Source organism: Pezoporus flaviventris, unplaced genomic scaffold (genome assembly GCF_033815535.1).
Source record: "Pezoporus flaviventris isolate CSIRO_AGI_PZ_B2104156 unplaced genomic scaffold, CSIRO_AGI_Pfla_v1 ptg000002l, whole genome shotgun sequence".
In the NCBI taxonomy this organism is placed as follows: domain Eukaryota; kingdom Metazoa; phylum Chordata; class Aves; order Psittaciformes; family Psittacidae; genus Pezoporus; species Pezoporus flaviventris.
In genome coordinates this window covers 87,002,137-87,028,045 of record NW_026892550.1, presented here as the reverse complement: position 1 = coordinate 87,028,045, position 25,909 = coordinate 87,002,137, and the positions used below count along the sequence as shown (strand labels likewise).

General features: G+C 40.2%; 1 protein-coding gene across 2 annotated transcripts in view; it reads right to left on the bottom strand.

Moving 5' to 3' along the window:
* BRAF (B-Raf proto-oncogene, serine/threonine kinase) overlaps positions 1–25,004 on the bottom strand; it is an 84,707-nt gene extending 59,703 nt beyond the window's left edge. The window contains exons 1-2 of one of the 2 annotated variants that reach the window (XM_061444901.1): positions 24,618–25,004; positions 9,256–9,357 (exon numbers count right to left, since the gene is read on the bottom strand). In XM_061444901.1, the coding sequence (XP_061300885.1) occupies positions 9,256–9,357; positions 24,618–24,752 (237 nt within the window). In that variant the 5' untranslated portion in view covers positions 24,753–25,004. The remainder of the gene's footprint in view (positions 1–9,255; positions 9,358–24,617) is intronic. The other variant, XM_061444900.1, reaches the window with a different exon arrangement.
* Between the last annotated feature and the right edge of the window lie 905 nt (positions 25,005–25,909).

The following is a 25,909-nucleotide window of genomic DNA, read 5'->3' as shown; positions in this document are numbered from 1 at the left end:
ATGCTGCCACAAATACTACATTATACTATAGATTTATTTCTCTGGTTGTACATGCAAGTTCACCTAACCCAGGCTGATTTTGTTGAGTAAACAGTGGTTGGCCCCTGCCTTTTTATGAAGGTTTAGCATCCCCCAGGATGAACCTATGTTCAAAATCTGTGTCATCATCCCCACAGTGTTAACAAAGAGAATGATTATTTGACAGTGAGGACTAAGAAAGAACATTTCAAACAATTGTGATGAACATAATTTCAAATTCTAAATTTTAAGGGTCCATTTTTAATGTATGGAGATTAGCTGCAGGAAACCGAGAACTTCTTAGTGTTTCTATTTAAACTGAGGATGTCTAGCATTTCATGAACAGACTCCAAATTTGGAGGCTTTAAAGCAAACCATATTCACTGTAGCCCAATTCTACGGTCAGAAGTAAATTGAAAGGTTACCCAATTATAAATAATGACATTTTTTGGGTGTACAGTAACATAAATATCTCTCTCCTACTTTCAGGATCAACTTCTCATGCAAATTCCAGTAAAAAGCTCCATGCATCAAGAATTATTTTCAGTAAACAAAAATTAAGAATCATAAACTGTTACCATTTCACCAATGCTTTTCTAAATACTTACTTCCTTTTCTCATGAACATTGCAAAATATTATTTGAACACATGCAACATTACATTGCTTCTGGATACTTGTGGGCTTAGTTCCTTCACGAAATTACACACATCTTTCAAAATACTCAATCCTACAATGTTTACACTGGCAGCTTAATCTGTCACTAATGCAAACTCCAAGTCAAGTGATTTATCTTAAGAGAATAAACAATGAGCATGGAAAGCTGGGAGATGCTGCTGGCTTTGGGTTCTATACCATTAAATTTGGCATGAAAAGCTCTATTTTTTATGGAGACAAAAGCTCTCAAGTATTATACTGTTACTCAAGGTCTTACAAGAAGATCCTGCAACAAAATATAATGGAACCAGAAATGCATCAGTAGGTGTTAAATACATTTTTCTCTTAAAAAAAACCAAACATATATATATATATATATATATACACAGAAGGAGCAACAGCAGAAACAATAAAATCCCATTTTCAAAGATTAACTACTTTGGCGAGACACAGGTTTCAGCTGACGACTAGCACCCACAGACCCTACACAGCCAACAGCACCAAGTCAAATCATAGAACAGTCCCACAGAATTAAACTGAAAGAGTATTACAACAGCAAGTTGTAGTGCCAAGTATTCCTAGCTAAAATAAAGATTATGCTGCAGAGTTGGCTTATCTACAATAGAGCCCTGCAGCACCATGGCCATATCAGCAGACAGGCATCAAGAACTACACAAAGCTTCAAGTCAGTCAAGGTCCTCTGGGTCAACTGTAAGGCAAATTTTCTAAGCTTGTTTTTCAAAAAAAACCAAAAAAAGCTGCTTATTTTTAAGTTTATACAGGATTCACACCATGAAGATGAAGCTGAACATTCTGGACAACCTGTTCCAGGGCTCAAAACCCACTCTCATATTGAAGAATTTTCTCTTATGAAATTCACTTGATGCTCTCTGTGCCACTGCTTCTTCCCCTTTTGCTGTGCATGTCTGAAAAAAGCCTGGCCCTCTCTTTAGATTGCAAAAGCCTGGCAGGTTCCTCCTTAGCCTTCTCTTAGAATCATAGAATAGTTAGGGTTGGAAAGGACCTCAAGATCATCTAGTTCCAACCCCACTGCCGTGGGCAGGGACACTTCACACTAAACCATTTCACCCAAGGCTTCGTCCAACCTGGCCTTGAACACTGCCAGGGATGGAGCATTCACAACCTCCCTGGGCAACCCATTCCAGTGCCTCACCACCCTAACAGGAAAGAATTTCCTCCTTATATCCAATCTAAACTTCCCCTGTTTAAGTTTTAACCCATTATCCCTTGTCCTGTCACTACTTTGTCCTGTCTCTTCTCCATGCTAAACAGCACACCAGTGCAGTCAGTCACACAAGTAGACAGGCCCCTCTTCGTGCCACTTTCCAGCACTGATGAACACCTTGTCCCAGGTGCAACATACTGCATTCCTCTTGATTGTTGTGCTGCTTCTTGTCATGAGGCTTCTGTTCTTCAACTCCTCCAGGGTTTATTAGTTGCCAGAAAAGAACTGTCTTTAACAACACATTATCCTCAGACAGTATTTTTACTGATCGCTAAAGAGCTACCAATTTAGTGTGAATTTCAAAGTTTAACATATATATGAAAAGCTGAATATTAAAATTGGTACATCTAAAATAGAACAAAAAGTTATTTTTAATTATATTGCATATAAGTATATATGCGTATCATATAATATAGTCTCACACATGGAAGAATACTCCTGAGGCTTCAAATGAGCAAAATGTATAAAGGCCTGGTAGGCTGCCAAGTCCATCTAAAGCATTAAAAGTTGGCATCCTTACATACATGCCATAATGCAACTGCTGCTCACTCAGGAGATACAGAGTTAAAGTTACTCCTTAAAGGCTGCAACCTATTGACAAAATAAAAACTGACCTCAGAAGTCAAGAGAATTTACATGATGTTTACAGATGTGCCAGAGCTCTGTCAACAAGATGTTAAAGAGATTTTCTCCAAAATATGCACTTTAAAAAAAAATTAAAAAAAATATCACATATTCTTTATATTATATTTGAAATTTGCTTTCTTGAGCCATAACCAGGCTACACATTCTAGTAATACCATCTATGGAAACAAAAAGCAACAAGTCAAATATTTTGAGTTTTTTTTTTAATTAAGCTGGTACAAAACCAAGTAGCAAAATATGGCTTCTCCTTCTCCCTGTCCCTCTACCACATCTGGTTGGAAACTCAGTCTAAACTCAAATAAAGTGGGTTTACCGTTTTTGCTTCCTTTATTAATTTTAGATATTACCCACACATTGCAAGGCTCTTAAAAGCCTAAACTATAGTTTCCTGGCCTTCTTTGAAACTGAGATTCTGTTTCTATTTAAAAGATGTCTGACCTTTTAGGCTGTTGATCAAATGCAAATCCCACTAAGTTAAATGGGAGCTGAAGATAGACAGTAACGTACGTCAGGATTTCTTCATTTAGTAAGACTGCTAAATCTGTTCTTAGTCTAACTTTAGACACTTCAGTTTTGGTCCAACACACTTGATCAGCATCTGTTAGGAGCCTGGTATAAATTAATCTGAATTTCCCCAGAGGACTGCCACACTTCCCAGTGCCTGCACCCAGACTTGGTATTTTCCTGGAATCCCATAAACAGTCTGAAACAACCTGAGATTCAGCACTAAGATCCATTTCAGACTGTATCTGCCTGCTGTTGCAATAGGCATATTTTAGACCAGCAAAGAGGTAATCTTCTTTAATTAATTAATTTAACCTCCTGCATGGATTCTTCAGATATACAGGAATAAAGAATTAAATACCCTCCTGAAATTCAACAGCCAAACTCTCAAACATGGCAACAGCAAGGCCTCTGAATAAGATACATTTAATAATCCAGGAAACAAAAAAGTTATGAGAAAAAAAAAAAAATCATTACAGTAGTTGAGGACAAACACACCTCTACCGCCACGAGTATCATTTTAAATTGGTTCCAGGAGTAGGAAAGAGGATGATCCCTTCAAGACAGCACCAGAAAGCCGAGTTGTTTTAAAACATACTTTGAAACCACTATCATTCTACATATGCATTTGTATACTGCTTAGGTTTCTGTGGAGTTTGAATTAAAAAAATGAAATAAAAAAACCTAGGCAGCTTATTTCTTACTGTTAAATGAAGTAACTTACAAGTCAGGATGCAACCTTACACCACATTAAGAACTATTTACACGCAAATGGGCTAATACTGTTCAAATAAGTTCTCACAGATGAGATGTTAGTGGGTAATACTGTACACATGACTATGAGGCAAGAAGGACAACACGTTTTGGAAGTTTAAATAGACAAGGCCTCCCTGAACAAAGTCTCTACAAAGCCTAACAAATCTGATTAAGTCATTTAAGCAAGATCCCTCCATTCCAAGTTTGAGCCAACTCCTTTTGGCCAGTCTGCATCTGTACAATCCATAAACAGCATTTTTTGCCAACGCTAAGTTGAAATGCACAGATCTTTATTCTCCTCTCCTAAACTCAAGTTATCCTTTTCATCAGTACTTTGGTCGGAGAGACCAAAAAAAAAAGTATTTTTTATATGCATTTTAGAATAATATGCAACTGCGTGTTTTAACCATAACTCCAGGTTTTCCCCCTATCACAATATTAGAATTCTCTGCAGTAATGATTTCCAATATTTACAATGCTTAGACAAACCCTTAAAAAAAGGGTTTTTCCACAGTGAATCATAAACTGCGTATTTTGGGAAACAACACTTCAAGGACAGATATAACGCACTAAGAAATTATGTGGGAAGACAAAAACCATTGATGTTTTCAGCTGCTGTGATACAGAGTGCTTCCAAAAAGAGTGGTAAAACATATTTAGGAGCTCCTGCAGCCTCTTTTCCAGAAGAAAAGAAAAATGCTATTAATGATATTTCTACATCTACTGAGTCAAGCAGTTACTTCAAACATTTGACAGTGATTTCCAGGGGTCTGTTAGATCCAAGATACATGCTTGCATGCAGGGGATGGAAGAAGTTAAGAACTAGGACTGCCCAAAGAATTTTTGCTACAAGCCATTTTTAGATTTTAATACAGCCATTGCTTACTACATTCATTATTTCTTCCATCTGGAACAAACAGAAAACTTCTTCTTGTAATCAAATTAGAGAACATTGATAAGATTCTCATAGCTATTACTAATTATAACAGTTAGAAGAAAACTGTGTCATTAATGACAAATGTTCTTTTCTTTCTTCTGCTCATTCTGTTTCCGACCCCTATACCTTATACACAGAACACTCAGAAATCTCTCTGCAGCTTTGGTTTCCACTCCTAACACACTCAGGCTTTCAGGCCCTGCTCCCCATGCTCTATAGTCACCTTTATAAGGCCATCGCTGAGGACCGATGGATGAAGATGGATATACCCCTGAATCCCAGTACCCCCTCCTGCAGGAATAACTAAATATATGCTTAACTCAACATAGCACACATCAATCAAGAGATACATTCCTCTTTCACAGTCAACTGATGAAGCCTGAAATGATGGATGCAACAACAGCTGTTAGTTTTAAAGCTCTTTTGATGTAAAACACATTGACACTCTCACCAGAACTAAAAGAAAAAAAAAAATCTGCAAAATACCCCAATTTTTGTCTTTGCACTCTCATATGAGCACAGAAACAAAAGCTTCTATTTTCTTAAGCAATGGTAACTAAGGCATAAGTTCCTTTTTATTTTTAAATGAGTTGTATGTTTTATATTCAATGCACAAATAATTTTACTATATCCTTCTAATATTCAATTTTCACAATTAATTTTCCTGTTCAATTATTCAGCTTTCCCATGCTCCCCACCCCTTCGTTTCCACTTTTAAGTGAAAGTCAATTTTGCTGCCAGATTCAATTACATCTGTACTGGATGGTCGACACAGGCAGCCCCAACACAGACCAGGAGACAGCATACTGGACACTCCAAGTGCTGTGAACATGAGCGGCAGAAAAGATGCATAAGAAATGAAAGCTATAAAAGCTATGCAGAGTACAAAAGAACTGAACAAATTCTATTGTACTGAAAGATAGATGGATAGCTGTCAAGATTTTCAGAGTGTAACAAAAAGCCAGAAAGCATTACAATAAAACTAGATGTTTACAACAGTGTAAGGCAATGTGGGTGAAAGCAGAAGTGTTCATATTCAAGTACTTAACTTAGGAATTAGTTTTGGCTAATTTTTACTTTTGCTAAGACAAGCAGCCAACATGCTTGCTGACAGCACCCAAGAGGTGATCAACAGGCACAATCTACAGAAGTCCTTACGTGTCCCTCACATTTTAAGGAAGATACAAAGAGATCAGTGCAGTGGAATGACTTTAAAACCGGCATCAAAACAAGCCTGGGGGATGCAGGGATTGAGAGCAGCCTTGGGGAAAAGCACTTGGGGTACTGGCAGATGAAAAGCTAGACTTGAGCCAGCAAGGTGCAGCCCAGGAGGCCAACCGTATCCTTGGGTGGATCAAAAGAAATGACCAGCAGGTCAAAGAAGGTGATTTCCCCCCTCTCTTCTGCTCTCCGAAAACCCCACCTGGAGTACTGCATCCAGCTCTATAGAGTTCTCAGCACAAGAAAGATACGGACTCTTTGAGTGGATTCAGAGGAAGGTCACAAAAATGATCAGAGGGATGGAAGCACCTTTTCTACAAGGAAGGGCTGAGAAAGCTGGGCTTGTTCAGCCTGGAGAAGAGGGCTCTGGGAAGATCTTATAGCAGCCTTCCAGTACCCTAGAGGAGGTATTTGAGAAATATGATGGACACTTTTTAGCAGGGCTGTTGCAACAGGACAAGAGATAATGGTTTTAAACTGAAGGAGGGTAGATTCAGACTAGATATAAGGAAGAAATGTTTTATTGTAAGGGTGGTGCAACATGAGAACAGGTTGCCCAGAGAGATGGCAGATGCCCCATCCCCAGAAACTTTCAAGGCCAGGCTGTACAGTGCTTTGAGCAACTCATCCTAGTTGAAGATGCTCACTGCAGAAGGGACCTTTAAAAAGCCCCTTCCAACCCAAACTATTCTATGATTCAAAGGAAACAAAGGGAAAGATGATGCACTCCAAGCAGCAGACTATCAAGGTTACTCATACAGATTCTGGGTAAATGCAGAGCAACATTACACTTACAGCCAGAATCGAGACTTCAGCAAAACAGTAAAACCAGAAAAGTCAGAAGAGAATGGACAGAGCATCAGTTACATTACTTTCCTGTTCAAGCACTTTGGAGACAGTACACAGACCATAGCCTAGATGTGAAAGCCTGGGGAGAAAAAGAGGTCATGCAGAGAAATCACTGATGATGCCTAGGCATGAAACTTGAGCAACAGGCCCAACATTGCACAGTGGCTCTGTACATACAGAGTTAGCTATTTCTAACAGATGTCAGACAAGTCATCTATTGAACCACTTAAGCTACTCACATGTAATCTACATGCTCTCCTGTTATTTCTATTCATATCAAAACTCCTATGTTTTCTTAGTCCTGCATTTCCTAGAAGCAAATGTGTTCTTCCACACTTCATATCACACTATTTTCATACTTTTTTAGATATAGCTTTGTCCTTCCATGTAGCTACCAGGGTTGCTCTGCGACTTTTTACTGACAGGTAGAAGGAATACAGAAAATCAAAACACTAGCTCTAGCAGTGACAGATGAGATTCAGGTAAATCGCTGCAAAGTAAATTCTGACAATAGAGAGCAGCCCTCTTCTCGACCAAGCCAAATGCAGCAAAAAAAATAGTGTGAAAAGGCACAAGACACACTAGATAACTTCACTGGGTTGAAATGAAGTCATGGGTAAACAGTAATCTTACTTCTTACTGTCTCATTTACTCTGTAATATAGTTCTTTTTTTTCCTTCACAACTGAGTTCTACCACACAAAATCCACACATTAAACAATGTCAGGTTTGCAGCATTTGTACCTATTCTCTTCAGTCAGTCCATTTGAGAATAATCTAATCTAAGCTACTGACTAAATAGAAATTTCCTCTCTTCTCTCACATCCTTTCCTAGGTTCTTGGCACACAGCTGCAAGCTCTTGCTCCTTCCTCCCTTTCCCTATGCTTAACCACATCTTTGGGGCTCACCAGACTTCATCATGACCAAGTTCAAGCTACAGACAGGATAGCAAACTAATTCATTGGCTTTTCATTTCAATGATGGTGGGCTCTTTCCACAGGACTTCATTGTCTCAAGGGATAATTCAACTGAAAAAGCAGAATCCAAGTCACTTCCATCTTCTTCCCAATGAGTTACTGCTCCCTAGTCAGCACCAGCACTACTTCTCACAAGACCTGCAGGATCCACCAGAACTCATACAGCAGAGGAACACCCTGCTCCACCTTGCAGGGGTTCCCTACCATGCTGATGAGGCAGTTTCATCTGAGTAGCGTAAGAATCATTGAACTTGCAAATCTACTTTAAGCTTTATAATTTGTAGTCACTGACTATTTCAGACTTAATACACTCTTTACATGATTGTAATCACTTTCTGGCATGCATTTATGACTGTAAATGCCCACTTCCCTATCAATGAACTACAGAATAATCAAAAAGCTTCCAGTATGGGGCTCTCAGTTTTAGTTTAGACACAAGCGACAAGTGGCTGTAATGAACTAATGACTTCACTACCCAAAATCCAGACTTAGTACAGATTAAACTTGTCATTATTGAAGTTTGACATACAATCTAATGAAACCAACATATATGTGGCAATATTAGGAACACCTATGGAACAAACCGGTTTATGTAAAAACAGAGGTGTGTTAATATATCATTAAGTGTTTTAAATAGTGATTATTACTCATTCAGTATTCCCGTTTCACATTAGCAATAAGTAAAGCAACTAGTGGGCCTCATTTGACCTTAACTGTTAAGGACATTATGTCAACATTTGCACAATTAAGCTAGTGCCCTGCTCTAACATATTAAGATAAAAGCCAGAAGTACCTCAAATAATGAGATCTTTATTCTTAATTACCCAGTGCCTTTAGGCAGCAATCACAATTGAAAAGACTACAAAAGAAATCTGGTTGACCTCCAGTTATTTCAGTACTTGAGAAAACCAAGCAAAGGGCAGGGTTTGGAGCAAGTGATACCATTCAGTTCCCAAAAGATCAAACTTATGTGTGCAGTCCTTTTTTAAGCACTTAATGATCTTATGTCAATGAAACTTCATGAATCTGGAATGATGAAAATACAGTTTTAATTTGTAGTTAGTTTACAAATTAAACTCAGCTCAAAGATATTACTCCACCCTACAACTTTATTTATTTCTTTATTTTTTTATTTCACATGATTACTTTTCAAAGAGACAATTTCTATTATATATAATCTTTCTCCCTCCAGCACCTAAAAAGGATACTTGACATTTCAACTGCACCAACGTAACTATCAGATTATGCCACTGATCTTCCCTTACTGATGTGTATCAGGAATCCCATACAGTTCCTCCTTATCTCCAGGGAAAGAGTTAAGTTTCTAACACACAAAGAGAATATTCTCTTTAACTACAGGTAGTCTCCATTTTAACATAAGATGCTTCATATAACATTAAGATAACACACCATTAATCTAACCACATTCATTCCAGTGTAAACTTACCTCTAAATATATCGATGGTGGGTTATGCTCTCCTCCAAATTTGTCTAGCAGTGCCTCTATATGTTCTTGTGTTAATTTAATCATCTGTTTGATATTCCACACCTAAGAGAAAAGAAGTATTTTTAAAATCAAAAAAGCCTACAGAATTTACCCTTAAACAAAAAAAACAAAATCCCATTTTCTTGACAATTAATAGCAGAAGTCCATAACAAAAGTATTTTAATTCTCACTAAAAGAGTGCACAAAGCTACCCTATTCACCCACTGTCAGTGATATGAGAAACAGAGGAAAATAACATTTGGTTTTAAAATTCAGGAACCATCGAATAAACAACTTAAGAACGGTTTATTTTCATGTTTATCTAAATCATATTATGTATTTTCTTTGCCAGACTTTGCAACCCAATTTCTACAGTACTACAAAGCTTGGTGAAGGAGTTATTCTATCAAACCTTAAGTAATTTGTGTAAACAACATTCACAAAACCTAGACCTAGTGTTCTATTTGCATGAGAATACAATGTCTTGATCTTAAACAGCACCTTTTATACTCTGTGTAACCTTCAGGTTTTCTTACAGACCTTGGACACAGTATGAAAAATACATTTACCTCTAGTGCATACAAAAAACCATTCTATGATTCTATGAATAACTGATTTACTTCTAGCCCAAGTTTTAGAACAGATATCAGAACTAATATTTCATCAAGAAGCTATAGTCAAGCATAAATAGTTTGCTCAGGAACAAGCAACCCAAACTACAAAGAGTCAGGAGAGTGGAGGGACATCAAATAAGGAGTGTGCTCTTCAGTACTCTGTATGTAAATTCCCTTGAGGCAACTACAGAGGTCAGCCTGCTTCTCAACTGGCAATCAATTTATGTCATTGAAGTCTGGACTGCCAACCAGGAGCAAAGAAAAGGACTCCTGTATTTTGCTAGTTCTTCTCAAGATGGCAAGGGCTAGTTGTATGCTTGGTGAAAAGAACAAGCTTGAATCAACACTATTTCCATTAACCTGTTCAATGTAAAAGTTTAGGATGTTTAGTTACTGTGTAACTGGTAACATGCTGTTAATGTGGGTGTATATACAGAAAATTCCCAGCAAAATAAGAAATCATCTCAGGATTACCTTCAGAAAGAGGTTTCATTGGTGCTCAATGCAACTTCTATTAATTGATCATTCTGGCAATTTTACCCACCAGAAGTCTTCCTGAACATATAGTGGACCACAACCAGTATCAGCAATTTACATAAATGCCTGGCAATAGGTAAGGTGGGGAGGGAAGACGTTACACTGACAAAGTAACCCATAATCAGAGAAAGGTTGAGGCTAGAAGGGACCTCTGGAGGTCATCTGGTTCAACCCCACCCACAAGCAGGTTGCCCAGGACCATGTCCAGAAGTCTTCTGACTATCTCCAAGGATGGATCCTCCACAGCTTTTCTGGGCAACCCATGCCAGCACTCAGTCACCCTCAAGTAAAAGTGTTTCCTGATGTACAGAGGGAAGGAACATAACTGTGCTTCATCCTGTGCTCATTGCCTCTGGGGCTGTCACTGGGCACCGCTGAAAAAAAGCCTGGCTCCACCCTTCCTTTCACCAACCCTTACCATCTGTGCGGCCCTTCACTGGACTGCCTCCAGTAGCTCTGTATCTCTCTTGTACCGGGGAGCCCAGAACTGGACATAGCACTCCAGGTGACACCTCATAAGGACTGAGTAGAATGAATACCTGTCAGATGAGTTTCCAAATATTTTTCCTGAATATTGGTAACAAATAATTTCCTTGCTTATATGTTATTTTCTTTCCTGTATCTATAACCACAACTTTGCTGCTCCTCTTACAGTAAAGATACAGGATAACAAATATAACTGAGCAACAGCAATATGCACAACAGAAGCATATTACTTAGGAGGTGTTGGCAAGAGAATCAAACAGCCTCTAACAAGGGCAGAAATCTTCCTGTTACGTTATTATTGTACAAGAGCAAAACCTGAGTGACTAATGAAGAAAATAAACTTAGGAAAAAAAAAAACTTGCTGCCAGGCTATGGTAAAAATGCCTTCACCTGAAGAAGCTGAAACTGAAGTTGAATGGAAGACAACATTGCTCAGAGGAGCTGAAAATGGTGCCCTGAATTACCTACTGTACATCTGTGCACTAAGCCAAGAGCCTTCCAGCAAGTGAATCTCACAAGCAAACTTAATGGGGATTTCTACCATCTTCGAAAGGCTATTCACACAATTAAAAGTATGCTGAAGGCAGAGGGAAATTTATCAAAGTCAACCACAGCAGCAAATCATTACTTGCTGCTCAGAGAAATGTAAAACCTATTTTGTGTCCCATGTTCATCAAGTCTTCGGACAAGATGAAAAAAGTTTCACAAATCCAGTATTGACTAGCATATTCTATTGGTAATCAACTATGCACAAGAACACATATGCCATGGCAAATTTCCAAACTTCACAATTTCCCCTTAAGTAGCAACTTCTACTTATTTTTTCTTATAGAAAAATTACCTTCTGTCTTGGCATACCAGGGAATATGCTTATACACAGGGGTTTTTGTGGTCCAGAGCAGCCCTTAACTAGCCAGCTCCTTGAGAATTAAACCCCTTGCAAATACACTGCATTCTACTATGCACAGTTTCTGACTACTTGAGTTCAACTGAAGGAACTCAAGCCTTTTTCTAACTAGCATTTGGAACTGGTACTCTATGCAAGCAACCTCATGTGACTCAAAAATGCCCGCTTCTGCACATCACAGTACCCACAGCTTACAACACACAAAACATACACCATGCCTGTTACACTTACACAGCCAGCAGAGCCAGCACCTTCTACCCATCTTTTCCCCTTGCAGACCTACTTGTTCAGGTAACTTGGCTAAGTTTGCACCATGTGCACCACCCCAGCCCTACAGACTTTCAGCCAAACTATATCCCCATCATTTCTGTGGAAAAAACCTGAAGCACTAGGTTATTAAGAATTAAATCTCTTCAGTTCAGCAGCACTGAACAACGTACAGGGGTTTCTTTGAACTGTCTGAATAAATCCTAAATGTACAAAAATTGCTTTGAATTTTCGTGTCTCACTCCCCATAAGCACGCACATTCCTGGGCAGCAGCAAAGAACCACCCAACAACAGAGACAGCAAAACCATGAAATATAGAATCCTTTCAGCAATCCATTGTACATCAAAGCGCTTGTTCCTAGACAACAGAATAAACCCAAGTTTTTCCGAGTTAAAAGTGTACACACCAACACCATTCTGCCCTTCAGATCTCACTGTAATCCCTTTATCCACACTGGATTCACAGTTTCTCTAGATATAAAAGAAAACTGAAGAAGCCTACTGGTCATCAAGAAAGAACAGACCTATTTTTTGTTACTCTTATGAGCACTACACTAGACTTACACTCTGCACCTGTAGGAACCCATAAAACCACAACCGCCAAGTAGCTTGCAGAAATACAAAAATCGATGCCAGCCTAAGAGACAGCTGCTAGAAATCTCAATACGAATTAAATCTGCAGTGCACCTAGTACAGTCTACATCTAAGTCCCGTCCCTTCCCACAGGAAGAAGCATGATTATTTGAGATACACTGTTTCAGTCTAGTTCCACGAAAAAGTAATGAATCCTTTACAGCTTGGATAATCTCATCATTTTTTCCAAAAAAGCCTCAAATTTTTCTGTCCTATCTGGTAGCATTAGGCTAAGGTTATTCTCTATCACAGAAGATTAAATCTGATTCTCCTTTTAGTGCTGCTGACACAAGGAAGCTGACGCAAGCTAACATGATGAACACAGGCAGCCAGAAGACTGGAAATATTCCAGATGTACTGGAATATATCAACTTGTATCTGCCTATTGTTGATAATTGTGCATTAATTTTGCAAATAAGCACTCCCTTGCAAAGTAATAAATAGTAATAGAACCTATTTCAAACCAGAGGCACGTCAGCCGAAGTAGAAGCCTAAATCCATTCTATTCAGGGAAGACTATGGCTCCACAAATGTGAGGCTATAAGCCACAAAGTCATTTTTTCATCCTTTGCTGCTTGTCAAAATATGCAGTACCTGACACAGCACAAAGCAAAGTATCTTTTTTATACATTTTGCACCTGGCAGAATCACCTGTGTGATTCACCTTTGGCAGAAGACACCTCAGAGTTCAAATCTATTCTGTAAATTAAAGAAGCCATGATTTGTCCAGGCACAGTATGTCTTGCACTTGACTACAACACTTGTGATGATGGAGAATACTTTCATAGAACCAACAAAGTAATAATAATAATAAAAAAATAAAAAAAAAAGAAAGAAAAAAGCAAGTATTTGATTTGGAAACTGTTTTATAAGGAGGCCAAAATCACCAATACCCACCCAATACTATTTTAATCAGTCCCTTCAGGCTTGCTTCTAAGACAATCAATTCTATTGTTTGGTCCACTGAATTAGGATCCACTTTGTTAGCAAATGCTCTAGAAAGCTGTCATGTACGAGATCATTCTTAGCTGGACTGATGTCTTAACTAACTTAAAGTGAAGTATTAGAATGAAAGAGAGGGAAAAGGACATATGAATGGGGCAATAACTCAGCACCACACTTGAGCATTTACATGTCAATGTGCAGAGTCTGCATTTTCTAGTTTCTTTGCTGAAAAATCACTGTTACTTCTTCCTCACATTTTTGATATAATTTCTTGGATACTTTTCCACCTCATCAACCTCTTGGCTCTTACAGAGTTTGCTTTCCATTTTCTGTAGACAACTGCTGGAACACGCACATACAGTGAGAAGGACTGTCTCTTCGTTCTTCCTACACTTCAAGCTCTAGCTCTTCATCTCTCAACGGGAGCTTCTCTCAATTTGCACATCAACTGTGTTCATTTCTGCACTGCTCCTACTCTTCATGCTTACCACATTTTCAACAGTGTAGTTAAACTTTTTATTAAACAAGTATAAAAACTACTAACAGCTGAAAAACTTTACTGAAATGAAAACCAGCCTGCAAAGGGTTTCACATAAGAGTTTGCACAAGTGACACAAATGTCACTGCCTTTCCTAGTTTATCTTCCCTAACTTTTTATTAATGTTGGTGAATCTTTTTTACCACAGCTCCTTTAAAATGTCCAAGATAAAGACTTCGACAGTGTATTTTCAATGTTGGCCAGCTAGATAGTTCAGAATAAGTCTTTTAAAATTTAGAATCGCAGAGTAGTAAGTTACAGATAACAATATCTACAAAAGTTACTGCAGCTAAGAGAAAAATGATCTAGTATCTCATGAACGTATCTTTCTAGAGTGATTAAGAATGGTCTCGGTGAAGATGTGTAACAGTATATTCAAGAAGGAAAATCCCCAAGAAGTGGTACAATACTTTTTGTACCATCCTGTCCAATGACTAGGATTATAACTAGGTCTGCTAATACAGTAACGTGATCAGCAGCAGGCATCTGCTGTAAGCACAGCAGTTAGTAAAATATTAAAAAGGCTTCAAGATGAGAACTATTTTCCATTTAACAGGTTATATTTTTTAGGAAGGAGAGGCCAATTCTTAATGCCCTGTAACCACCAATGCAGGTTTTCAACTGTGGATGCAGTGATACTGGTCCCATTAAGCAAAAACACACCACCAAAACCAAACACCCAACAACTCCCTCTCTGCTCCCAAAAACTAGGCACATCTGAACAAGTTAATACTCAGATTATCATCTTTGAGGATTTAGCAGCAGAGACTTTATTGAAAAAAATTCAGTGGAAGACTAACTGCAATTGTAAGACAAGCACATGCAATAAAAACCTGCTGTCTTTACCAGGGGACTTTCACCACAGAAGATACTGGTATTACTAACACTTAGGGTTTTTACTTAATATTCTTACATCTCATTTATTTGCAAACCATCAATCGCAACTGAGGCTAATCTATGTCTTTTCCTTTGTTTAATTACAAACAGATTAAACTGCTCATCATTTAGCTCTACTCTTAAAGCAGAATAAACAGCCTTTCAGTTAGTCAAGCCTTGCCTCTTCAGTTGTTTCCTCTTTAACAAAGAGGAGACTTCAAATGTTCTTTATTTCTTATAAGTGTTTAAAAATATTTTTTAAATACAATGACAAATTTTAAAGGATAAAGTTCAAAAAAGACATCCTTTGTAACATAACCAAGTAGTTTTTCTATCAGAACAAAGTCATCAAGAACCTTAAGCAGTGGTTGCTTTGCAGCTTACACCAACCTAGAAGGTGGGTGTAACTATTGTATTGTCCTTGACTACCCCTGCTCCCTTCCTTACTCTTTCTTCAGAACTTAAACCTTTGAGATATGCTAAACAAGCAGAAAATCGTTCTTTTTGTCAAAGCTAGTTCTCCACCCGTCTAGTATGCTGGAACAGCTTGGCAAAGGACACAGCACTACCTGAGCTGGTGCAAAAAGTTATGTTCCCTCTCTGTAACGCATAGTCAGATGAATTCAGGCTACTATAAAGCAGTAGCCATTTGAGTTTCAATTCTCTTTCATTCCCACACTTTTTCCATCACCTGCCATCTTTGCTGCTTGCTGCTAAGTAAAATTTGCCTTCAAGCACTATAAAAAGGAAAGTTAGCAAACATTTTCTACCACAATAGAACAGCAGAGTGTGAAAAATAAGAAATATCTGTACCCTTCATTTAAATCACTAACCACCACTTGCATGGTTTGCTTTGATCTAACTAAATCTTCCATTCCATGTTCCTTGAGGCTTTTGCGTTCCACTACTACTAGTCCCTTTTATTCACTCTGGCATTAATTCAGTAGTCATGAGGATCATGCACAGAGCAAGTTCTGGTACAATTCATTCTATTTACATTTACAAATTTCAGAACTTCTCCCTAGACTGTCACAGGTTTAAAAGAAAAATAAATAAAATAAATAAAAGGAGGAAAATAAATAATTAAATAATAAATGAATAACTTATTTTAAAATAAATAAAAGGAGGAAAAAACCTATCTAGACTTCCTAACTCATTTAAGAATGCAATTTTCCTTTAGAGAGGTAACTACCGCAAACTCTCAACAAACGTTAAATCCAGACAGCAGTGGAATTTAACAGATGACTATCATGCATATACCAGACTATTTCTCTGCACACCTTAAGCTGAAGACAAATCATATTTGTGATGGAAAGAAAGCAGCCAAGCAGCTAATTACAATAATTGCCTAGAAGGAGCAAATGCTAGTCATGCAGAGCTCTTACACAGCTTGGGTCACATTAATTAAAATGACAAAACAAATACACTCAGTCTCAGCTGAACTATAGGACTTACTCTGCTCTCTCCTTGCCAGAGCACACAATTAATTAAGACTACCTAGAAAAAGATAATCAGCACCTATTTAAAAGTTCATGTTATCAATCCATAAAATAACTTGTTACACGCTTTGCAATATTCCACCACTAAACTGTTACTACATTGTGCATGTGTTTCCCACCAACTGGTTAGAAAATATAAGACAGCTGGAACTGTTAGTCAAGTATAAATATATGCAGTTTGTTTAGAAATATCTGTGATCCAATAAAGTAACCAAGGTATCCCATCTTTATCACAAACAGGTCTCAAGTCCTGAAACAGAGGAAGTGTACTTGCACTTGATTTCATTTTTTATTTTGAAAATAAAAGTAATTTGCTCCCAATCACAGACCACAATCACAAATAGAAACTGCCACAGACATCACATTCTCCTATACTGTGCTCTACTCAGCAGACCACGCTGCCTTAGTAACCCTCAAACCCACACAAGAAATGAAACACTTTAAACGGCAGAATTGGCTCCTGCTACTCATTGTAGAATTTAAAACGACAAACCAAGATACAACAGCTATCATAGCAGCATGGTGAAAGAACCATCTAATTTAGAAAACTGAAAGAAAAAAAATAGAAAAAAGGCTGAAGAAGGTATTTTCATTTGTCTCAGTCAAACCTTAGCTGATAAACTGAATATTTAGTTCATAAAACCTGCTGCAAGACTTATAACCTGTAAGTACTGAGCTCGGAGACTGGAAAAATTTACATCAATTTTCAGCACTGTGCATAACTTAAAAGTGTCACAAGACACTTCATTAGCACTTACAAACTGCCTTCTAGAAAAATAATGAGAATGCTTAAAGAAATCCTCTCTGAAAGCTACCTCAGATGATGCTGAAGACTCACATTTAAATCTCCATTACTTACAACTAATTAGAAGAATGTTCGACCTATTAAGATTTAATGAACAAATTTACAAAACCAGTTCGAAGGTTGACGCACCAACATACAAACATGCAGCTCCAAAAACCTGGCTACTACCAACTTCTTAGTCATAATGATGTACTTTATTTCATGTTGATTTTACTGTTTTTCAAACACCGTTAGTGAATAACTTGTACTAAAGAGATTAAAAGCTAGACACTCAGACTTCAGGAACACTTCCCCTCAAAATAATACCTTTATGTGAGATAAAGAAAAAAAGAAAACTAACAAATTAAAAGTTACCAAGCCTGTGCTCCAAGTGTCAGAAAACGTCAACTGAACACAATGTGACTGCATCTGAAAAGTATCTACTGCTTATCAGTGCATTAATCAACAGCTTTATTAATAACAATACTGTTTAAGGGGCTTTTATGTAACTATGTAACAGATGAAGATACTAGAGCTGGTATCCCCCTTCCTGCAGTTAAAAAAAAAACCACCAAAAACCTAGGCACTCAGACACCACATTTTTAAACCGTAAGTACATTTTGCTCACTAACAAACTTAATTGCTTGCCTCCTAGAAGATTTCAAACAAAGATTTTAAAGAGAGTTGGTACCCTTCACACAGAATTTGAATTGCCTCTTCATACTAAATTTTGTGCAGATATACTGGGAGAACCCACAGCAATATTTCACTTGATCAGAGCCTTAGTAAAACGAAAGCTTTCTTCAATGCCAAAACACACTCCTATGATCTCTTGAACTCAATAGCGTGGAGAATGTTTGGTACCAAGCACTGCACAATAAGCTCCATTTTGAAAGGAGCACAGGTTCTGTTTTCTGATCTCTAATGGTCATGCTAGCCAGGGAGTGTCGTCGTGGGGGGATGACAGCTGGCAGCACTGTTCCCTGAAAACTCTTGCCTGAATTGACATCATGTTTGGGCAACTGGAATGATTAAAAATTAGACCTTTACCTGTTTCACCCTTTTTGCTAGGATTCACATACATAAACTGTCATCATAAACAAAATAAAGGCACTGCTGCCACTCCTTCACATCACACAAATGCTAAAAAGGTGGAGTAACAAGCCAAACACTTGCAGCAAGGGGTTTCAACAGGAAAAAAAGGCATGCATTTCTGCACCAAGCAGCCTTGTTTAACTTTAGCACTGGCCACAGAAGAGGAAATCAGTTGCATAAATATGTATTTCATCATTTTAGGAAGATTCCATTGTACGCCCAAAAAGCTCAAGAGCAACTGGGAAAACAAAAAAAAAAAAGCAAAGAAACACATATACTGCATACTGACTTCTGTACCTTGCACTAGCTGTGAGAAAGCAGCTGTGTTCACACAGATGTGTGAACACTTGAAAATTATGAAAACCGTGTCAGACCTCAAAAACCTAAATACTGTACCTAGAACTCTCACGTGGTCAGAAGTGTTGGAAAACATACTTACTATAAAAGCAGCTCACAGAGGACCTTCACATTGCTGGCATGCTGGCAAAACTATGGCATGTAATCATATTTCTCTGAAAGATACGCTTAGAAGCAGTCCAGAGAGATCAAGTGAAGTTGCAACCTAGCATGGGAAGCTCAAGACCATAAAGATCTAATGTGTCAGGATCCAAACCTGACAATTCCAGCTAAGGAAGCCTCAGCTGAACAAGACTTCTCATTCAAATATAAAAAAAAATAAAGGCCAATGCACTACTGTCATGAGTCTCAACGTGGTACTAAGTTGGTACCCTGGCTGAATGGCCCAACGCAGGCAGAGTAAACAGCAAAACCTTCCTCTCCAAGTGCTAGAGGACCATCTGATTGACTTCAGTGACACTGCAATGATAAGGAGCAACATCAACCCTTGGTTGATGACAGAGCACTTATACTACATAGTACATTATACCACCCTTCAAAAGGGAGTGGAAGATAAAACTTGCAGTTGGCCAGAAAGTGTCTTCAAAACACTCAGACCTGAAGCAGCTTCTGTATAAGGCTGGACTGAAGGAGAAGTAGCATTTTCACAATCTTTAGAAACCTTCTTTTCCTTCCCTTGAAAGTACAAATAAAACTGTATTTCCTACTAATTGAAATTCCCTCCAAAATATTTCATGCAGTCAAATTTTCTAGACATAACAATTAATAAAACAGAGCTACAGATTTGTTACAAAATAACAAACAAAAATAGAGTATTGGCGCTTTAAGGAAATCTTGTTTTTTTTTTCTCAGTTTGTTTTAGAAAATAGCTACCATCAAAAGGTATCTCCACAGAAAAAATAAATCTCATTAGTTCTACAGTATTTTTAACCTGTGCAACAAAAGAACTGCCTTTCCCGGCTAAACAAGCATTGAGGATATTATTAGAACAGCTTTAAAAATAAGACAGGTCTTTAACAACTACAACAAAAACCAAATGGGAATAGCATTAGTGGCTTAAGTAACAACATAAATTAACAAAAACTTCAGTACCAAATGCATTGCACCCAACCAGTTTGTGGATATCCACAGAGACAAGAAACAAGCCTCCTAAGATATCAAAAATTTCCTAGGAGAAGATACTAGTCTATTAAATAAGTTTTGTGTAATCAAGCAAGCTACCACAGGACAGAGATGTTAATACTACTGCCTTTTGGGAAAAATACCATGAGCAGGAATCTCTTTAATATCCCCACCAAACTAAAGTATTTCAAGGTTATGTTCTAATGTTCGATCTACCTTGCAACAAACAACTCAAAAAGCCTAAGGACAAAAAGGCAAAAGGTTATCAAGGCCATTGTTTTTTCTACACCTGGATCAACTTTCCCCCACTGCTCTTGATATAAGTTTGCCTGTGCAAGTGACAGAACCTATTAATGAACATTTTATGAATAAATTAAAAAAGTCTATTTTCATGTTTCACTATATCTAGCTATAATGAAAAACATCTAATAGTAACATGAAATCATTTCCTCTGCTATCATTTAAACTCACTACTTTTGGCAGTAATTGCCACAAGCCTGGAGAACAAGTTATTTGCATGCTTCACTGCATCAGATTTGACAATTTCCATTTCTTTCTTAAACAACCTCAGCTTATTTTCAGACTTCCCGCAAAGCTCTGACATTCTAGACTTCAGACCAATGTCACTATTCTTCCCTAGATTCTCCACAGCTAGACCATGTATTTCTTGAAGCTGTAACACAAAGTCAGACATCGTATTCAGCCAAGGCCTTTCCTGTGCTCTGTGAAACAAAAGAATTCCTTCACTTATCTTTTGAGATACACTCCTACAGAACAGAGCTGGATATGAAGCATCTTGCAGCTAAAGTTTAAGTTCTCCTCACAGTTAAAGAGGATGTCATTCACAGACTATAATGTTAGCTTAATCACTGAACACAAATGCAATGAAACATAATTGAGATTCAACATAAAATGTATTCCCAAAACTACAAAAGCAATGAAGCAAAAAAATATTTGGAAAGTTGAAACGATACAAACAACTAGCACATTTAATTGTAAACTCTTCAGAGAAACAGAAACCTAAGTTATCTTAACACCCTGCACGACAGGTTCCCTAAATGTTATCACAACAAAAATAACCCGTTTTTCTTGGTGTACCTGTGTTCCTTTACAAGAATTCACCACCTAGTTCGAACTATAAGGTCTGAAGCACCTTTTCATCCTATCTTCCTTTTATTTATCTTTCCATTCATTCTTAGTTTTATTCTTCTTCTTAAATCTGTTTTATAAGATTAAGGTTTCTAAATATATAACTAATTTTCATGCAGGATAAATTACAGTACTGTCGCCAAGAAAAGGATCGCCCATCCAACAACTCAAGCCCTTGCTTCACAACCTTCAAAGTAATTTTCATCTTCCAAAGAGCAGTTCAGGGCACAAAGCTCCGAGTACAGAAAATCCCATTTGAATTATTTAATATTAGTGTAAATAATCTCTAGCAACAAGAACAGAGCCTTTCCCCTCAGCTGTCACACACTCCTTACTATATCAACAACCCTGTAATACTCTGAAAACCTTCCATCCAAACAATCTCCTGTCCTGAGGATTCATCCTGGGGATTCATCATGGGGAAGAAACCAATCTACGTGCCTTCAGACAACAGCACTCATCCTGGGCCTCCCAACACAAGGGAAGGGTGAGTAGAAGAGGAAAATCTCTGCTAAAGTCACTTGCCCCTAGCACTTCAAATCCTTATGCCTCCAAGAAGAACCTACTTCCTAAATGCACTTTATGAGTGAAGGGCAAATGCTCATGAACCGTAATGTAGAAAAAAAAGAGTATAATAATTGCTACAGCTTTCATGCAATGACTTTGCTATTATAACATTTTTAATATCAACAGTTAAGCTACTGAAGCAACTTCTAAAGCACTAAATTCATATTTGACTAAAAACTGACCAGGAGTTGAATATGGCTTAAACTTGTTTTTCAAAACCCTGACCCTTGAATTCATCAGCAACACTGATGTAGTTGTAACCAACACAGAGCACTCAATTAGGATCTTGATATGGAATGTATCCTTTACAGAAGTCTCCAACTTAAAAGTCTACGTAAGACTCCTTCAAGGTCTGTCATAAATTCTTGTTGTCCACCTCGCCTTTAAAATTAGAAACAGAGTACAGAACTGAAGGTTTTCCTCCTGGAAAGCAGGAGTGCATTTCCTGAAAAATTACAGGGAAATAAAACTTTCCAGGTATCTCTTCAAAATAAGTGATGTCATGCTCCTCGATGGGCTTCCACAACAAGGTTACTTTCTAAGCTTAGATTTACCTTGTCTGGAAGGAAACACTGGAAAATGTACTTGCATTAGAGCCACGAGTCAGTTAGAAGCACTTTTCCTCACTTATGTCACTTTGAATTTGCATTATACTTCAGGTTTGCTTGTTTTAGTGTTAAGGACAGTTTCCATTTTAAATGTATGAACAGTTTTTCAGTCTTGAACTTTATTACAAGTTTAAATGAATTAATAGGTGTACTTCTACAGTAAACAAGATTCAATTACTGATGACCTGAGGAAGGGCTAGCTAACTAAAGAACAAAACCACATCAGAAAATTGAAATTCTAGTGCCAGCTCTTAGACCTGCGTGTTTCACTATTTCCAACATGTAAGAAGTTGGCTTTTAAACAATACAAGAATGCCCACATACGCTTCCTAACCTTGACTATGTGCACCCATACTTGCAATGTACCCATCTCTTTGGCTGGCAGGTATTCCAGATACCAGCTTGCTGCTCTCTCCCAGAGATGTAAGATAAGGGGGGAGAAGCAGCTACACAGTATGATTTAGCATTTGGAGTCAAGTCTAATGACTGACATTTTTGAAGTTCAAGTGACTTACAACAGTCTCACAAACACACCCCCCCAGTGTGAAAATGTATTCCTAAAAAGTCCTGCCTCCTGCCACTGCTTTCCCCTCTCTCTTGCACTGCTGCAGCTACGGCTTAGCTACTGGTATCACTGTTTCTAAGGCCACAATACAAACCAGATATTGAAATAACTCCACAGAGATTTGCCGTTTTTTTCTGGTAGAAATAACAGAGAAATTCAGCTCCATGCACAAATGCACCAGCACAATCTGGGCAACAGAAGTCAGCAAGAAGCTTTTTACCCTCATTTTGCTACTGGAAGCAACCATTTGTTAAACCCCACTCTCCAGGTATTTACGTTTCTCAGCCAGTTGAGAGTTTCTCCTGACTCAGTAAAGTTAAGACTGGACTTGCATTACTCAAAGCATTTAATAACACTGCTGGTTAGTTTAAAACACATGTATACTGCTGAGGTTTGCCTGACTTCAACAAGAAAGCCAGCAGCTCCTTAAGACCAGGGAATCAATCTCACCTCTCACTAGCATCATCAGAGGCCGACTCCTTCCCCATTTTTCCTTTCTTGCTGTCTACCCAGTATGAGCTCTACTATTTGTCACACTTCTCAATTCATTAATTCCACTATGCTATTAATAAATAAAACGGATAAAAAAGATAGGGCTTTTTTTCCTGGTGAGTTGGGATTCAAACTGCACCCCCCTGTGACCTGATGATCGAAGCCTCATTTTTCCTGCTTGAGGCTCTCCCTACAGCACAGTAAGGAGACATTACCTGGTAGGCTCTGCACCTCACAGGGCCACAAGACCCTGTTTACAGATGAGAGGTCCTGTACTGGCGACAGAAACACAGTTGGGAAAGCTGAGATTAAGTAATCTTCAGCAACTAAGGTTTGGAACAAGAAGGCAGAGCTTCTGGCATCTCTATTTACCTTCAGAATGGACTTGATGCATGACATTTGGCAATTCATTCTGACTCTAGTGCTTACAGACTTCAAATCTGCAAAATACCTTGTGCTGTTACAAAGCATTTTCAGTTTCAGAGGCCTCAGCAACTTACACTTTAACCCTAGTAAAACAGGTAGTACCGCTCACTCTCCATGGGATTGGGAAGTTAAGTAATATGCCCCAAAACACAGGAAGCATGCAAGAGAGGCATAGACCAGAGGCCTGACATCCTCAATGCCTGCACAGTGTCCTGTCCGTTAACATTTCCTCAGACTCCTTGTGCAGCAGCGGCAGGCCAGGCCAACATCCACAGACGGAACCGTCCCCGACCCCGCTTTTAAAATACACTTCGAGTGTTTCAAAACCACGAGGGGAAACCGATTACAAAAGCCCCACGCAAGAGCTTTGGCGGCAACAGCCACCAGGTAGAAGCAAGCATGACAGCGGGGGCACGGAGGTGGGCTCCGCTAAAACCAGACCGTGACCTACACCCTCCCGAACTGAGCGCAGCGCGACGCGGCGGGGAAACCCCGGCCCCGCCGGTCCAGCCGCCCCGCCCCCGGGACAGAGCGGGCGCCTTGGGGTGCGAGGCCGCGGCGAGGCGCGGAGGGAGCTTCCCCGCCCCGGCACCGCATCCCCGGCGGCGGCGAGAGTGAGTGGCGCCCCCGCCGCCGGAGGGGGGAAGAGGCCGGGTACTCCCCGGAGCGGGGATCCCCGCCGCCGTCCCCACGCAGCGCCCTGCCCCGCAGCGCCCCAGGGAGCCCCCCGCCGCCGCCTCTGCCGCCTCCACCGCCCGGTGAAGGCCCGCCGGCGGCTCCCGGGTGCGGGCCGGCCGCAGGGGGCGGGTGCACGATGGGCGGCGGGTGTCCGCCGCAGCCGCCGTGTGGGCTCACCTCCTCCGGGATGGCTGGATCGCCGCTGCCTGCCGCGTAGCAGGCGCCGAGCGCGGGCGGCGGCGGCTCAGGTTCCATGTCCCCGTTGAAGAGCGAGGCCCCCTCCGCGCTGCTGCCGCTGCTCAGCGCCGCCATCTTGGACCGAAGCGCTGTGGCGAGGGAGGGGGAGGGGGCAGCCGCGTCCCCGCCGCCGGGACGCCCCCAGCCGCGACCCGTAGTGGGAAGGGGGAGGGGGGCGAGCGCAGGTCCCGGCCAGCTCCCAGCGGCCCGTGCCACCGGCACGTCACGCCCGGCCCCGTGACGTCACCCAGAATCGCCGCCTTGGCCACTGCGCATGAGCTGCTGACGTCACCGGGAAACACCTTGACGTCACGGCGCGACCACCCGTCGCCCTGGGAACTCGAACGTGGATTCGGGCCACGCCCCCGCGCCTCAGCGCCCCCTTGCGGCATGGTAGCACTGTCGCCGGCGCTGTACACCACCCGTCCCGCTGGACCGCTCCCTGGGCTCCGCGACCCGGCAGAGGCGGCGGGAAGGCGGGAGGAGCCCCTCTGAGGCCCGGCTGCGGGCAGGGAGCGGAGGGGGAGGCTGTGGTGGGGTGCCACAGCTGCACCTGCCGGCAGGTCCTGCCAGCAGCGGCCTCCGTGACCGGGCGGGGAGCTCCGCAACTGTGAGGGGGGATAAAACCAGGATTCGGGTGCCGGCAAGGTTGAAATGAGAAAGAAATAGGGTCGTACATGCGGTGTGCGCTGAGCGTGTGCTACAACAGGAGTGCTACAACTGAGGTCTGGGAGCGCGTCCCAGTTTCTGAACAGGAGTGTCCATCCTGTCTGCACCTTGTCTGCATGACGGGACACACGCTGCCTGCCCCAGCAGTCTGACTTATCGGGGGAAAAGATGGGATCACACAACGGACCTGCCGTAGGCTTCGGTCCGCTGTTGAGAAGGACAGAGGAACCAAGCCGGTAGGCAGCGTGCGTTGCGAAATGACGCTCCTTCCAGCTCAGAAACGACGACCTGGAGCCGACAGCCACTGCTGTCCCCCAAAGCTTGCTCCCTCTGCATCCCCAGTGCCTGTGGCCATCTTCCCCCCAAAAAGGCAGAATGTTTCCATTTAAAGTAAAAAATCGACTGGTGTCTTATCTCTGTATGCTCAAGCACTGAAATGCTGCTTCCACACATAAAGCATTCACTAAATCTGTGTTTTAAGTTGCTTTCTTGCTGAAAAGCTGTTTATGACAAATACCAAATTGGTAACAGTATTTTAATGCACTGCAAAGAAAAGCTGACGT